Raw genomic sequence first — 16,742 nt, forward strand, 5'->3', positions numbered from 1 at the left:
CAAATGGCTGCCACGGCCGGCGCTGCGCTGATCTGAAGCCAGGAGCCAGGTGCTTCTTCCTGGTCTCCCATGCGGGTGCGGGGGCCAAAGCACCTAGGCCATCCTCCACTGCCCTCCTAGGCCACAGCAGAGAACTGGACTGGAAGAGGAGCAACTGGGACTAGAACCCGGCGCCCATATGGGATGCTGGTGCCACAGGCAGAGGATTAACCAAGTGAGCATGGCACCAGCCCCAACAACCTCATTTTACAGATGAGCACCGTGAGTGGCAGAACTAAATAAGAGGTCAAGAATAACGAGGCTTCTCAGTCCTCAGCTGTGTTCCCATCTCACTGACTCCCTCACAGCAACTCAACACAGTGTTACATTTTGCCTGGGTTCTTCTCATTGCATGGATTACGGTTCCACAGTAGGAACACTATTAAATAGTTTTCATTGGTGTCACATTGCATATTTAGATAAGAAAGCCTGGCTGGCGCCGTAGCTCAACAGGCTAATCCTCCGCCTTGTGGCGCCAGCACACCGGGTTCTATCCAGGTTGCCCCTCTTCCAGGCCAGCTCTCTGCTATGGCCCAGGAGTGCAGTGGAGGATGGCCCAAGTGCTTGGGCCCTGCACCCCATGGGAGACCAGGAGAAGCACCTGGCTCCTGGCTTCGGATCAGCGTGGTGCGCCAGCCGCAGTGCGGCGGCCATTGGAGGGTAAACCAATGGCAAAGGAAGACCTTTCTCTCTGTCTCTCTCTCACTGTCCACTCTGCATGTCAAAAAAAAGAAAAAAAAAGAAAGCCTAAATGGCCATGAAAAACAAGGTATTTAAATGAAAACATTTCCTTGAGCTTCAAAAGCCTTGATACTAAATTCTTAAGAAGCTGGCAAATGACAAAAGCAGAATGACTTCTCCAAAACATCCCTAAAAAGACTGACAACTGGGAGCCTGGACTTGCTTTAAGCTCTGTAGTTAGAACATAAACCTAAAACTAATCTTGAAGACTAAGCTATAAAAAAGGAGGCTGGGGGTGCCAACCCCAAAGACAGCCCATATTATAGTGCCAGTTCAAGTCTTAGCTGCTTTGCTTCCTATCCAGCTCCCTGCTAATGTGCCTGGGAAGGCAGCAGAAGATGGCCCAAGTACTTGGGCCCCTGCCACTCACATGAGAATCCTGGATAAAGTTCCTGGCTCCTGGCTTTGGTCTGGCCTAGACTTGGCTATTATGGCCATTTGGGGAGTGAATTAGTATATTTAAGATCTCTCTGTCACTCTGCTTTTCAAAGAAAATAAATAAATTTATTAAATCTTTAAAAACAGAGTAAATAAAGAAAGTCAGAGAAGATTGGTACAGCAGTTTAGCCTGTTTGGGACACTGCACCCCATTATCAGAGGCCTTCCACCCGATGGTTCACTCCCCAGATGGCTGCAACAGCCGGAGCTGGGCCAATCTGAAGCCAGGAGCCTCGCCCAGGTCTGCCACACAGGTGGCAAGGACGTGGGCCATCTTCCACTGCTTTCCCAGGCTATAGCAGAGAGCTGGATCGGAAGTGGAGCAGCAGAATTGAACTGGCGCCCACATGGGATGCCAGCACTGCAGGCGGTGCCTTTACCTGCTACGTCACAGCGCCGGCCCCCAAGCATTTCTTTAACCCTGCAACGTGGTGCTCTCATGCCTCTGGTGGAAACTACCCACCTGAGATTATCATCAGCGCCCCCAACCACCACCAAGCTGTTCTCAGCCCGAATCTTCTCCCGGAAGTCCTCCATGGCTTCAGGGTGACACTGCAGGGAATTCTGACCAATGACAAAGAGGACTGGAGTCTTCATATCCAAGAGTGGATCATCCACATCCTAAAACAAGTACAGGTTTTAGAATGCAGCTAGCTCAGACTCACAAAGCACTGACCTGGAAGAAATTCTGCTCAGGAGTCAGCCATGCAATTGGAGGTGGCTCTGCACTGGCTTGGGTGAGGTGCCCCCACTCCCGCTGCCAAGGACCCAGCCATCATCTTCACCCCATTCTTACCCCTCTGGGGCCATCCACAGTGAGCAGAGGAAACCCAAGGCATACAACTGCAGTGACATACTCCATCACTGACACCTGCAAATAATGGCATGGTTTGTCTAAAGGGCAACTGAGTTCACTGCCCTTAGCCTACTCAGAATCCAGGAGGGGTCCAGACCTCGTCCCCCCGCCCCATCCTACCTCTTCCTCTCCTGCTCTAATCCTCAGAGGCAGCAGGAAGAGAAGAGAACACAAGCAGCCCCCACCTTGCTAAGTGAGGCCCTGAGAGGACCCTGGCAGATGGCTACACCTCTGTTTGGGAGGCTTAATACTTGTACCCTGTTGACCCCTCAGGCTACAGCATTCTGCTCCATTCTTCTCCACTAGTAGTAAATACAATCAAGACCACACAAATGCCGCCACTCTCCGTTAAGTGAAGAAAGTCTCCTCTACTGAACTTAACTGGTAGCTCTCAGATATTTCAGATTTCCATGGAGCAGTCACTGGCTGAGTCCCACCAATCCTGGGAGCAAGGAGAATGGGGAGATGGCCTTTATCCTCTCACGGTCCTACCTTTCACACTAGGCTAGACCAGCTGAATCAGAAAAACTGGGGCTTTGGGATGTGTCTAGGACATTTATGCAAAATGGAAGATGTGTAAATGAAAAATAATAAAAGGTTCTTTGACATTTTGGAAAGGGACTGGACATGAGTATAACATCAAATTGCAGAGCTGTTAATTTTCACTTGTGAGAATTATTGTTAATTTTTTACATAGAAAATAGCATGGTACTTACATTGAGAGAAAAAGGAATTTATTTTAATAATACATGATGAAACATACATAAATGAAATTATACGATATTTGGAATTTTCTTCAAAATAACCTGAGGGAGACAGAAAACCAGCAGGGGTGAGATGCACTTAGCCTGACAGTGCAGGAGTTAACCATTTGTAAAGCAAAGTCAGGGTCCAAGGGGTTTACTACACCAGTATATTCTCCCTGCTTTTGTTTCTGCTTACAATTTTCCACAATAAAGTTAAAAAGCTAAAATCTGTCTTCTACAATCAACAATGCAATCATAAAGGTAAAGCATCTAGCACACAGTGCCTGCCATATAGCAAAGGCCTCAATGGAGCAATCCCTGTAGTAGTAGTAGTAGCAGTAGTAGTAGTATTCATCCTATGACAATCTCCAGGTTCTCAGTGACCCTCAAGTAAGGTGGAATTACTTACGTGACAAGCCACCAAAGCTCCTGTGTTCCAACCAATCAAGATAACAGGTTTGTGTGGAAAATGGCTGTGGATCTTTGTGGGAAAGAAGGAAGACAGTCAGGTCAGAGGTCCAGGAGCGTGCAGAACAAGCCCAGAATGATGGTGTGCCACCAGCAACTAAAGCAGGGACATTCTCACCTCCAGCACTTTGCTTCTCACTGCCCCAATCATATGCTCAAGACACTGCAGAACGCCTACCCCACTGCCATTGTTCAGTAAATGGGTGGCTACAGGGATGACCTGAAGGAGAGAAGCAGTGTCCAGGCCAGCATGGTTAAGTTTCAAATCTCTCAATTCTGCTTAACCTGCTAAAATCCCTTCAGCCCTGGACAAGCAGTCAGGGGATGCTCCACACTCTAGTTCTTCCACTCTGACTCCCTCCAGCACTTCCTTCTCCCAGTCTTCCAAAGCTATACCCCCATCCAGGAGAAAGCTCATCCTGCCTCCACACCTACCTTGCCTAAGCAGGAGAGCTGAGACTGCCAGAAGCGGTGGCGGCGCGAGGTGGGAAACACGGAGCTGGAGGGGCCAGAGGAGGCGATGAGAATGAGAGGAGAGCCCGGGAGTTTGCTCTAAGGAGAAAGATTCCCACCCAAGAACAAGTGAGTGAGAAGTGTTCTTCCATGAGATTCAAGGACTGTCTTTCTCATCCCAAACAATGATCCTTTGCTTACGAAACTAAGGTTAAACATTATACAAAACAAGTTATTAATTTAAAAAAGGTAAAATAAGCCATCTATCATCCTCTTGCCAAGGTCTTAAGGCTTCAGTATAAGATGTCAAGTGCCACATTAAGTCCTGAGCTGTCCAACTTACTGGCTTATTATGAGAAAGCACCCCTACAGCAGGGTCCCAGGGCCTCTTCAGGAGGAGGGACAAGGCCTCGGCTCCCGCAGCCCCAGTCTTCGTGTTGGAGGACACAAGCATTCGGTCAATCAAGGTCGGGATCTAGAATGAAGGAAGAGCAAAGATGCTTCCAGTGTGCACTGAGATACCTTCCCACCACCAGCAACCAGGCAGCACAGGGCCCCACGAGCCATAAACAGACTTTCACTAAGTCTTGCAAACCTTCCTCAGAAGCAAAAGTACAAATAAATGCACATCTGAAAAGCATGTTCCTGGGGCTGGCGCTGTGGCACAGCGGATAAAGCTGCTGCTTGCAGTACCAGCTGCTCCACTTATTCTATTTTTTAAAAAGATTTATTTTATTTATTTGAAAGACAGAGTTACAGAGAGAGGCAGAGCCAGAGAGAGAAAGAGAGGGAGATCTTCCATTCTGCTGGTTCACTCCCCAAATGACGGCAACAGCCAGAGCTGAGTTGATCCAAAGCCAGGAGCTTCTTCTAGGTCTCCCACGTGGATGCAGGGGTCCAATGAGTTGGGTCATTTTCTACTGATTTCCCAGGTCATAGCGGAGAGCTGCATAGGAAGAGGAGCAGCTGGGACTCAAACTAGTGCCCGTATGAGATGCTGGCTCTGCAGGCTGCGGCTTTAACCTGCTGCACCACAGTGCCAGCCCCTGCTCCACTTCTGATCCTGCTCCCTGCTAATGTGCCTGGGAAAGCAGCGAAGGATGCCCAAGTGCTTGAGACCCTGTACCTGGAAGAAACTCTTGGCTCCAGTCTGGCCCAGCTCCAGCCAGTGCAACCATTTGGGGAGTGAAGAAATTGATGGAAGATCTGTCTCTCCCTCTCTCTAATTCAGCCTTTCTAATAAATAATAAATCTTTAAAAAATAAAAATTAAAAAAAGTTGGAGCAACCATAACTAGTACTCCAACAGTATGTTTTTCACTTTGTGTTGCAATATGGGGGCAAACTGTTGAAATCTTTACCTAATATATACTAAACTGATCTTCTGTATATAAAGAGAATTGAAAATGAATCTTGATGTGATTGGAAGGGGAGAGGGAGCGGGAAAGGGGAGGGTTGCGGTGGGGGAGGGAAGTTATGGGAGGGGGGAAGCCATTGTAACCCATTAGCTGTACTTTGGAAATTTGTATTCATTAAATAAAAGTTTAATAAATGGAAAAAAAAAAAAAAGTTGGAGCAACCTAAATGTGTATGTAAGAGAGTTGTTAAGCAAATTATCCATCTAACTGTATATTAAGGGTTATTTCCTTTTTTTTTTTTTTTTAAAGATTGTTTTTATTTGAAAGGCAGAGTTAGAGATCGAGGGAAAGACAAAGTGGTCTTCCATCCATTGGTTCACTTAACAAATGGCTGCAACAGCCAGAGCTTGGCTTGTCTGAAGCCAGAAGCTTCTTCCAGATCTCCTACATGGGTGCAGAGACCCATGCACTTGTGCCATCTTCCGCTGCTTTCCCAGGCACATCAGCAGGGAGCTGGATCATAAGAGGAACAGCCAGGACATGAATCATCACCTGTTTGGATGCCGGTATCACAGGCAACAGCTTTACCCACTACACCACAGCACAGGCCCCAAGGATTACTTTCAAATACTTTTAAGAATCTGTTAAGGGGCTAGCGCTGTGGTGTAGTGGATAATGCCGCTGCCTGCAGTGCCAGCATCCCATATGGGCACTGGTTCAAGTCCCAGATGCTCCAATTCCGATCCAGCTCTCTGCTATGGCCTGGGAAAGCAGTGGAAGGTGGCGCAAATCCCTGGGCCCCTGCACCCTCGAGGGAGACCCAGAAGAAGCTCCTGGCTCCTGGCTTTGGATCGGCACAGCTCTAGCCATTGCGGTCACTTGGGGAGTGAACCAGCAGATGGAAGACCTCTTTCTCTAGGCCTCTGCCTCTCTGTAACATGCCTTTCTTTCTTTCTTTTTTTTTTTTTTAAAGATTTTTATTTTATTTATTTGAAAGACAGAGGTACAGAGAGAGGTAGAGATAAAGAGTTTTTCCATCTACTGCCATCTCAGCCATAGTAGAGAGCTGGATAGGAAGAGGAGCAGCTAGGACTAGAACCGGCGCCCATATGGGATGCCACTGCACTGCCGCAGGCAGAGGATTAACCCACTGTGCCACAGCGCCGGCCCCAACAATGCCTTTCAAATCAATCAATCAATCAATGAATCTTTCTTTTTTTTTTTTTAAAGAATCTGTTAATAACATACAGAAAAACAGAAACAATTTTGCTAAAATGTTACAGGTAAAACAAAACAGGAAAATGATCTCTACTCAGAAGAAACATTATAAGAAAGGATGCCAAAATGCTAATAAATTTCTCTATCTTATGCTGATGTTTACACTGAAAGAAATATCTGAGTGAATTCCATTCTACCCACAAAGGTCACAATGACAGAGGGGAAAGGAAAAAATTTTAATTAGAAGTAGTTTTCAAAAAAGCAAAAGAACATTTTTGAGAAATTGGAGAATAAAGACTACCATAGTTTCATGCAAGTTGTAAGAGCTCAGACAGAAGATAAGTTGCTCTTAATTTAAGGAGAGAGACTAGAAAGATTTCTTTAGAAGAAATCAAGAGATTGTACCAATGTTCTCAGTTTAACTCATGAAACAAATGTTTACGAAAGAGCTGTTGAGGACAGCTTTGTGGCCATGAGCCCCGTGTGAGTCCTGGATGCTCTACTTCCGAACCAGCTTCCTGATAATGCATCTGGAAAAGCAGTGGACAAATGTGCACTTGGGCCCCTGTCACCCACATGGAAGACTTGGATGCAGTTCCAGGCTTCTTGTTTTGGCCTGGCTTAGTGCTGGCTAGTGAGGCCATTTGAGGAGTGAACTAGTCGATGGAAGATTTATCCATCTTTCTATGTCTCTCCATCTCTAAAATCTTAAAAAAAAAAACAAAAACAAAAACAAAAAAACCAAAAAAAAACCTGCTCATACAGACACTAAGCTAGTACTTTGAGGAATTTAATCTACAAGTGGCAATGAGGACAAACACACAAACACACACAATGGGGGAGGGGTGGCTGATAATGTCACAAAATGAACTGAAGGCCCACACTGCTGACACAAACTGTCCAGAGGAGAGGGAAATTCACAGGCAATTTCCATCTGAAATACAGCATGTAGAGTGAAACAGACTCTTTAGAATAGGCAAGGCACTAACAGAGGATGAGAAAGCAGCTTTCCAGCCACAGATACCAGCAAGTGGCAATAAAGTGTGGGGCTTACTGTAGGTCCAGGTAGACTGAAATGGGGATTAGAATAGGAATGAAGATACAGAGCTACTTAAAAAGGCTCAGGCCAAACTGTACAGGATCTTCACCCTAAATGGTCATTCTTTATTACTGACTCTGTAATTGTGGGCCACTCAACACTTTGAGGCAGAGGATCTGATCTAATTTAAAAGCTCTATCTGAGGGTGGGCACAGCAGTTAAGCCATCACCTGGGACAGTCACATCCCATTATCTGAGTGTCTGGACTCAGTCCTAGCTCCATTTACAATCCATCTTCCTGATAACGTGCACCTTGGGAGGCAGTGGGTAATGGTTGAGTACTTGAGTCCTTGCTACCCACATGGGAAATCTGGATTGAGTTCTCAGCTCCTGGCTTCAGTCTGGCTCAGCTCTGGCTGTTGCAGGCATTTGAGGAGTGAACCAGCAAATGGAAGACAGCTCTCTCTCTTGCTCTTTCAACTATATGAAAACAAATAATCATTTAAACATAGTTGTGGGAAAATAACCACTGTGGAAAATATTCCAAGACTGTGCACCAGGCGAGTCTTCCACTGTTCGGCTCACCCACACTGTGCCCCAGCAGCACAGCCAGGCAGCACCAACCTGAGGATCACTCAGTGGTCTGCTGAGTTTGCTTTATCTTGTAGAAGGGACACAACCAACCAGTAACTAAAGTGGGAAAACAGTCCAAACTCTTCCTTAAAAGGAAAATCATACCCAAATTATGCTTGCCGTAGGTGAGGCAGAATTACCAGAGAACTGGTCCACTACTCACACTCACTCTCTCCAGTATATTCACCAACACTGTACTTTTTCGAATGGTAGAATACTGTGGGCCGGTGCCGTGGCTTAACAGGCTAATCCTCCGCCTTGCAGCGCCAACACACCGGGTTCTAGTCCCGGTTGCCCCTCTTCCAGGCCAGCTCTCTGCTATGGCCCGGGAAGGCAGTGGAGGATGGCCCAAATCCTTGGGCCCTGCACCCGCATGGGAGACCAGGAAGAAGCACCTGGCTCCTGGCTTCGGATCAGCGCGATGCGCCGGCTGCAGCGGCCATTGGAGGATGAACCAACGGCAAAAAGGAAGACCTTTCTCTCTGTCTCTCTCTCTCTCACTATCCACTCTGCCTGTCAAAAAAACAAACAAAAAAACAAAAAAACAAACAAACAAACAAAAAAAAACAACACTGTGGAGAATGTATTTTGAAAATGCTTACTGCTTTCATGGGCCAAACTCTCTGCGAGGGTCTTGTCTTGACCCCACACCCTACCTATGCCCATGTCTGCCCACCATTCCCCTCCTGGCCCAAGGTTTATAATGCAAGGGAGCAAGACAAAGGGAAACCTGGGACTTTCTCTGTCCGCTAAAAAACAAGCTCCACCACAGCAGGGGGCAGTTCTATTTTATTCACCCCAGTGCTTGGCACACTACAGGCGCACAAAATCATATTAGTTGAATGAATAAACTAGGATCAAATTTCCTACTATGCATATAAAATTAATGCATCAAGTCCTGAGTTTTGTTTTAGCACTAAATCAGTCTTCTTTAGCTTTCTAACAAACTGAGCATCCTTCAACTTAAAAATAAGAAAAAATGAGCCTGAAAATTTTGAGATATAGTTGGTGAAAGCAGTTGGCCAGAAAATTTACAGCCTCAAGACAAGCCAGTTTCTCGCAAAGAATGAAAAACTACTGAGAAAAAAAGCCAGGAACTGAATTAATCCAAGTTGTCCATGCTATTTTGTAGTGGAACAAAACATCCCAAATAGTCAAGAACCTAGGAGGATGCTATTTAAAGAATCATTAACAGTTCCTATAGGCTTACTATATGCCCAGTGTTGTATCAAGCAATCTACCTGGATTAACTAACTAAATTTTCACAAAATTCCTAAATGGGTGTTATCCTTAGCCACATTTTAGAGAGGAGAACCAAGGACAACTTGGGCTGAGCTCACACAGCTGATCAGTGACAGAGCTGAGATCAGCCAAGCAATCAGCCTCCAGCACCTACACTCTATCTCAATGAGGACAGCCCAGCATGGTCATTAACATCACAGCAAATCCTAACCCAACTGTTGCACAATACTGTCTAAGAAAGCAGGGAAACATAATGAGATATTTGTAACAAATTACAGACCAAGTGTTGCTACTGAAGACTCATCCAATGATGAAGAGAGATGAGAAACTCACTGCCCTGTTCTGTAATCCATCTCCCTAAGAAATCCTTCATCACCCCATCACAATTTGATTCACCACTCAAACCACAAGCTGTAAGGCTAGAGTGACTCTAGTTTTTAGACCCCACACCTCATCCTGGAGATGGCAGGGCTGAAGATATTTACATGAAATGACGCCCTGTCTCCTCTAGGCCGCATAGGAAATGACCCTGTTCAACCCCACATCTTGAATCCACAGAAGACAGTTACCCCCAGGAAGGGCAGGTACCAATTACAGCCTTACCTTCCCTTTCAGCGTCTGCAAAGCATCCAGGTAGGCTGCCAGCATGGGCAGACTCAAGGTCTCCACGAGGGTGGTGTGTAGCCACTGGATCAGCTTGGTGTCCCAGCTTACACTTGCCAGTGCCTGTCGCACTCTCCTCGCACACTTGTCCACGGCAACACGGCGCAGCACTGGCTCATTACAAGCCTGAAAGATAAGTGGAAGTGATAAAACACAAGAAGCATTTGGTTATGGGAAGGACAAGTGAGTCAGCAGTGAGGCCTGAGTCAGGAAGAGCCCACCGTGGGCAGATTCTGTCTTACCCCTTCATTGGCCAGGCGGGCAAGCCGATCACACTGCAGGGCTTTGAGGGTCTTGTTGAATAGCTTGTTCTGGGCCACTGTCCAGCCAGTCCTATAATGGAAACTCTGAGGAATTAAAGTCAAACCCTAGGGACACACCCCGTGAAGGTACACCATATAAAGAAGATTACGCTGTGTTTTTCGTTCCCACTATGAAAGAATATAACTCAAATATAATTCAAATCTCAGACGACTGAGCTAAAACACAAGACCTAGATTTTGGTCCCAATCCAGCCATTGCAGCTATGTGGGGAGTGAAGCAGTGGATAGAAGAACTCTCTGGCTCACTCACTCTCTCTCTGTAACTTTGCCTTTCAAATAAATAATTAATACCAATTTATTTATGGCCCTTCTAAGGATGACTCAAAACCCAGAAGACATAAAAGGAATAGAGGGGAGGCCTCTGGCCTAGCAGTTAAGGTGCTGACATCCCATAAGAGAGTGATGGAATTTGCTATCCAGTTCCTGCTAATGAGGACCCTGGGAGATAGCAGTAATAGCTTTGGTAGCTGGGTCCCTGATGCCCACATGGGAGATCCAGATTCAGGTCAGGCTCCCAGGTTTAGCTCCTGACCCAGGGCCACTGCAGTCATTTGGGGAATAAACCAGAGGACTGGAGTTCTCTGTCTCTTGTCTTCTCAAATAAGTAAATAAATAAGAGAGAGAAATAAAAGTAATTACATAAAAGTTTTGAAAGGGAATAAAAAGTATCAGAAATACAGTCAAAATGGTGGGAAAACAACCACCATTTCATTAAAAAAGAGGTGCTAGAAAATTTTTAAAAGATGAAATAATTAACAGGCAAAGAATATGGAAAGGCAGGCCACAAAAAGTGAAGTCAACTTTGCTTCAAAATTAAAAAATACAAATTAAAATAATAAAGTATTACTTTTCACCCCTCACATGGGTAAAAATTAAGTTTAATATGGTATTGTAAGGATGAAAGAAAACATATTTCTCCATATTCTGTTGCGGGAAATATAACTGACTTTTGAAAAGTCAATATGGAAAATCCATTTTTCCATTTTGGAAAATCAATCAAAAAACCCAAGTCAGACCCTGTCATACCTCTGCTCAAAGTCCTTCAGTGGCCCCAGTGAAATCAGTTTAAAGCCAAAGTCCTCACAACAGGCTGTAGGGACCCCACTGCCTCTCCAACATCACCATCATGACTGCCCCTCACTTACTTTGCTTCAGCTACATTGCAAGCCCTGCCCCAGACCTTGCCATGTATACCAGGCACACCTTGCATCACAGACTGGGCACTTGCCACTCGTTCCCAATCTCAAACTATGGCTCCCTCTCTGTTCCTTCAGGTCACTGTTCAAATGTCACTTTCTCCATGGCTCTGACTCATCCTTATTTACACACCAAATCTACCCTGGGATTCCCCAGCCCTCTCTACTAGCCATATTACCACCTGACGCTCTACTTTATTTGTTTGCTTTGTCTCCCTCTGCAGAACGTAAAGGCCAGGATGGTTGGGATTTTTGTCAGTTTTGCTTAAGTACTGTATCAGCTCATGAAATAGAGCGTGACACACTCTGCAGAGTTATACACCTACAACAAATGGAGGGAGGAACTGTGTGCATGCTGCATTCCAAGTTCTGTAAATAACAGGGCCCAGATTCAAACGCTCACTCTCTGCATCATACTGAGTACCTGAGCACTGAGTAGCAGAGAGGAACACAGAAACATGTTCGTGCTCACTGGCAAATGGAGCCCTTCACTGCACCAAGCTGGTGAAGCTGCAGGGAAGCCCCTTGAAAGGACAGCGAGTTTCTCTTCTTACTTCCTATCACATTAGCATCATTTCCATCACAGCACAACGCATGAGACACTCTAATCTCTACAGCCACCACTCTAGGAACACCGGTAACATGACCCAGAGGAAGCAGACGGAGGACCAACTACCCTTTGTTATTCACATGCACAGTGACTGCAACATCGCTGGACACAGCAAATACCATCCAGAAAAGAGGAAGACAATGGTCCTTTTCCTTCAATAAAGCAAAATCTCTAGCACATCAATAATTACAACTTATCACAGTCACACAGTCCAGGAGAACCCCAACTAGGAGCTAGGACCCCATCCACCTCTGCAACAGAGATGCCTGTGTACCCTGAGTCTCCTTGTCTATATAATAGATAGGATGGGGGAGGGACATTTAGTGCAGCAATTAAGACGCCACCTGGGATGCCCACGTCCCATACTGGGGTGCCTGCTTCAAATCTCAGCACTGCTTTCCTGCCAATGTGCACCCCGGGAAGGAAGCAGATGATGGCTCAAGTACTTGGGTCCCTGCCACCCACATGGGGAGACGAAGACTGAGTTCCAGGTTCCTAGTTTTGGCCTGGCCCAGCCATGGTAGTTGAGGGCATTTGGGGAGTAAACCAGTAAATCAAAGATCTCTCCTTGCCTTTTAAATAAAATGAAAATAAACAAAAAATATAAGCTATAAGGAACAGGTATTTAGTCAAATGATTAAGAAAACCTCACATCAGAACACCTGAATCTGATTCTCTGCTCCCACTCCTCACTCCAGATTCCTGTCAATGAAGACTCTGGGAGGCAACAGTGATGACTTAAGTAATTGGTCCTCCCAGTGGGAGACCTGGCTTAAGTTCTGGCCCCATCCAGGCCCACCTGTTGAGGGTATTTGGAGAGTGAACTAGCAGATGGGATCTGCCTGCCTCTCAAATAAATAAATAAATAGATGCACCAAACCTATCTAGAATCCTAGACAATCACCATGGCACTAGCAACAGGATTTGTTATGGTGGAATTAATTGGTTTCTCTGTGAAATTAATCCCTATCCTTATTAGTAACAACATTGCTGGTTGTTGAATAGTTTTTTGTTTTTTGGTTTTTTTTTTTAAAGATTTTATTTATTTACTTGAGAGGTAGAGTTACAGACAATGAGAGGGAGGGAAAGAGAGAAAGGTCTTCCTTGCGTTGGTTCACTGCCCAAATGGCCGCAACGGCTGGAGCTGCGCCGATCTGAAGCCAGGAGCCAGGAGTTTCTTCCAGGTCTCCAATGTGGGTGCAGGGGCACAAAGACTTGGACTATCTTCTACTGCTTTCCCAGGCCATAGCAGAGAGCTGGATTGGAAGAAGAGCAGCTGGGACTAGAACCAACACCCATATGGGATGTAGGCGCCGCAGGTGGAGGATTAACCTACTGTGCCAGGGCACCAGCCCTTAAGTTTTGTTTTTTTTTTAAAAGATTTATTTATTTGAAAGGCAGAGTTACAGAGAGGAAGAGGCAGAGAGAGAGGTCTTCCATCCACTAGTTTACTCCTGAAATGACCCAAATGGCTATAGCTGAGCCAATCCGAAGCCAGGAGTTCCTTCTAGGTCTCCCATGCAGGTTCAGGGGCCCACGAACTAGGGCCATTTTCTGCTTTCTCAGGTAATAGCAGAGTTGGATTGCAAGTGGAGCAGCCAGGACTTGAACCAGCACCCATATGGGATGCCGGCACTGCAGGTGGCAGCTTTAAACCACTACACCACAGCATCAGCCCCAATGACCCACTCTTTTTTTTTTTTTTTGACAGGCAGAGTGGATAGTGAGAGAGAGAGACAGAGAGAAAGGTCTTCCTTTGCTGTTGGTTCACCCTCCAATGGCCACTGCGGCCGGCGCACTGCGCTAATCCGATGGCAGGAGCCAGGTGCTTCTCCTGGTCTCCCATGGGGTGCAGGGCCCAAGAACTTGGGCCATCCTACACTGCACTCCCGGGCCACAGCAGAGAGCTGGCCTGGAAGAGGGGCAACCGGGATAGAATCTGGCGCCCCGACCAGGACTAGAACCCGGTGTGCTGGTGCCGCAAGGGGGAGGATTAGCCTATTGAGCTGCGGCGCCGGCCGACAAAGCTCCACTCTTTAAAAGCTCTCCGAAGGGTCAGAGTTGTGGCGTGCAGCAGGTTAAGCCATACCCCATATGGGAGTGGTGGTTTGAGTCCCAGCTGCTCTGCTTCTTGCACCCTGAAAAAGTGGAGGACGGCCCAAATATCTGGGCCCCTGCCACCCATGTTGGAGACCCAGATGGTGTTCCTGGCTCATGGCTCAGCCTGGCTCAGCTCTGGCTGTTGGAAGCATCTGGGGAGTGAACCAGCAGACTGAAGATCTGTTTCTCCTACTCTGTCACTGCCTTTCAAATAAATAAATTTCTTAAAAAAAAAAAAAAAAAAAAAAAAAAAAAGCTCTTTGGGTGTGTATATGGCTGTATCTCTGTACATCTCTTTGCTTTTAATGGCTGGTAAACTCTATCCTATTTGTGTGCATTTAGATTGTTTTCTCTTACTGCCTTTTTTTTTTTTTTTTTTTAAACAGGCAGAGTTAGACAGTGAGAGAGAGAGAGACAAAGAGAAAGGTCTTCTTTCCATTGGTTCACCACCCCCCAACCCAAATGGCCACTATGGCCAGCATGCTGCGCCAATCGGAAGCCAGGAGCCAGGTGCTTCCTCCTGGTCTCCCATGCGGGTGCAGGGCCCAAGCACTTGGGCCATCCTCCACTGCCTTCCCGGGCCACAGCAGAGAGCTGGCCTGGAAGAGGAGCAACCGGGACAGAACCAGCACCCCAACAAGGGCTAGAACCTGGAGTGCTGGCGCTGCAGGAGGAGTATTAGCCTAGTGAGCTGCAGCATCGGCCTTACCGCTATCTCTAACCACTTGCAGTTACCACCTCTCCCTACCCCCAATACAGACACATACACATATATATCCATTTAAATCTTTATACACTCATGCAAGAATCTCTGTAGGATAAATTTCCTTAAGTAGACATGAAAGATCAAAAAATACCTGTCTGGGGCTGGTGCTATGGCTCAGCAGGATAACACCACGGCCTGAAGTACAGGCATCCCATATGGGTGCGACAGTTCGAGACCCGGCTGCTCCACTTCCAATCCAGCTCTCTGCTATGGCCTGGGAAAGCAGAAGATGGCCCAAGTCCTTGGGCCCCTGTCCCGATGTGGGAGACCCGGAAGATGCTCCTGGCTTCAGATCAGTGTAGCTCGGGCCGTAGTAACCATCAGGGGAGTGAACCATCAGATGGAAGACCTCTCTCTGCATAAATCTTTCAGATAAATAAATAAATCTTAAAAAAAAAAAAAACAAAAAAACTTTTGTGTGCTGGCATTGTGGCTTAGCAGGTAAAGCCGAACGTGTAGTGCCGGCAACCCATATGGGAACCAGTTTAAGTCCTGGCTGCTCCACTTCCAATCCAGCTCTCTGTTATGGCCTGCGAAAGCAGTGGAAGATGTCCCAAGTGCCTGGGCCCCTGCACCCTACGTGGGAGACCCGGAAGATGCTCCTGGCACCTGGCTTCGGATCGGCTCAGCTACAGCTGTTGCGGCCATCTGGGGAGTGAACCAGCAGATAGAAGACCTCTCTTTCCGCCTCTGCCTCTCTGTAACTCTGCTGTTCAAATAATAAATCTTAAAAAAAAAAAAAAAAAAAAAAAAACCTTCTGAATTTCCAGTTCTATAAAACCAATGGGTATAATGAACCTGTAACAACTGCATCGCAGTCTTACTGCCAGTAATGATGCTCGTTTACAGTCAACCGGGTTAAGAGATGAGAACTTCACTTCAAACAAAGTCTGGAGCTTTCTCAAAGTCTATTAACCACATTGTAAACTTTAGTTCCAAGAACAGAGAATGAGGTATAATTGATTTATGAGACATCAACAGCATTTGCAAAATTATTCCATTCTTTAAAATTTAACAGGATGTTTCCCTATTTGTTCATCTTACTCTGTATTTATTCTGAAACCCAAAATGAGGGGAGCAAGGAAGATGATGTGAAAAAAGTGGGGAAGGGTTCCAAAGCAACTGAGAAATGACTTCCATTCAGCAATGACAGCTGAAATTAAATTTAAAAACCACAATGATGAAAAGTCCAAAGTCCTAGAAAAAGTTCTTAGAATTGTTGCTGAATACATAACAAAATGATCCCAAGAATTGAAACACATTCTCTATTTTGTCAGCTTCGTGGGAGGCTGGAGAATTAAGAGGGGGAAAAAATGATGTAACCCAGGATTAAGATAAAGAGTATGCAAGAGATATAATTAAGGAAAAATGTAAAAGCAAGAGACAGAATTTTAAATACAAGTCTAAACACTCAAATAGCTGATGGGAACTGTGGTGAGTCAACTGGCTCCCCACTACCTAAACCTATTCAGTTTTCATGAGTGCAAAAATGCCTTGTCTTCATTTCATAGTGAGATCAGATAATCTTTTGTTTGCCATTCTCTGACTGAAGCTGAACGATATGCTGACCTCTCATTTATCCTATTCAAAGCAGCCAAAAAGACCACACTGGTCCTATAACAATCTGGCATTTTCAAAAGTAATCATTATTTCCCTGGCACTGTTTCAAGGGAGACTAATTCAACATTAAAACGACAAAAGGGTTTTAAAAAAAAAAAAAAACTAGAACAGGGAATGACAAGGAACACCAGAGAATCCCAGTAAGTCATGCTTCTGGGACAGGAAGGAACAAAGGAAAGAGAAAGTGGGTAGAGGGAGAGAGGAAGGAGAAAGTAACTCAGGGGTCGAGAACTG

At 45.9% G+C, this 16,742-nt stretch overlaps 1 protein-coding gene across 6 annotated transcripts in view; it reads right to left on the bottom strand.

The window, feature by feature from the left end:
- Nucleotides 1-16,742, bottom strand: part of KANSL3 (KAT8 regulatory NSL complex subunit 3) — a 46,041-nt gene that overhangs the window by 15,236 nt on the left and 14,063 nt on the right. For all 6 annotated transcript variants that reach the window (XM_062209892.1, XM_062209893.1, XM_062209891.1 and 3 more), the window contains exons 4-11: nt 10,136-10,226; nt 9,834-10,019; nt 4,085-4,216; nt 3,724-3,840; nt 3,407-3,508; nt 3,230-3,301; nt 2,015-2,089; nt 1,682-1,839 (exon numbers count right to left, since the gene is read on the bottom strand). In XM_062209892.1, coding sequence (XP_062065876.1) covers nt 1,682-1,839; nt 2,015-2,089; nt 3,230-3,301; nt 3,407-3,508; nt 3,724-3,840; nt 4,085-4,216; nt 9,834-10,019; nt 10,136-10,226 — 933 coding nt within the window. The remainder of the gene's footprint in view (nt 1-1,681; nt 1,840-2,014; nt 2,090-3,229; nt 3,302-3,406; nt 3,509-3,723; nt 3,841-4,084; nt 4,217-9,833; nt 10,020-10,135; nt 10,227-16,742) is intronic.

Source organism: Lepus europaeus, chromosome 13 (genome assembly GCF_033115175.1).
Source record: "Lepus europaeus isolate LE1 chromosome 13, mLepTim1.pri, whole genome shotgun sequence".
NCBI lineage: Eukaryota > Metazoa > Chordata > Mammalia > Lagomorpha > Leporidae > Lepus > Lepus europaeus.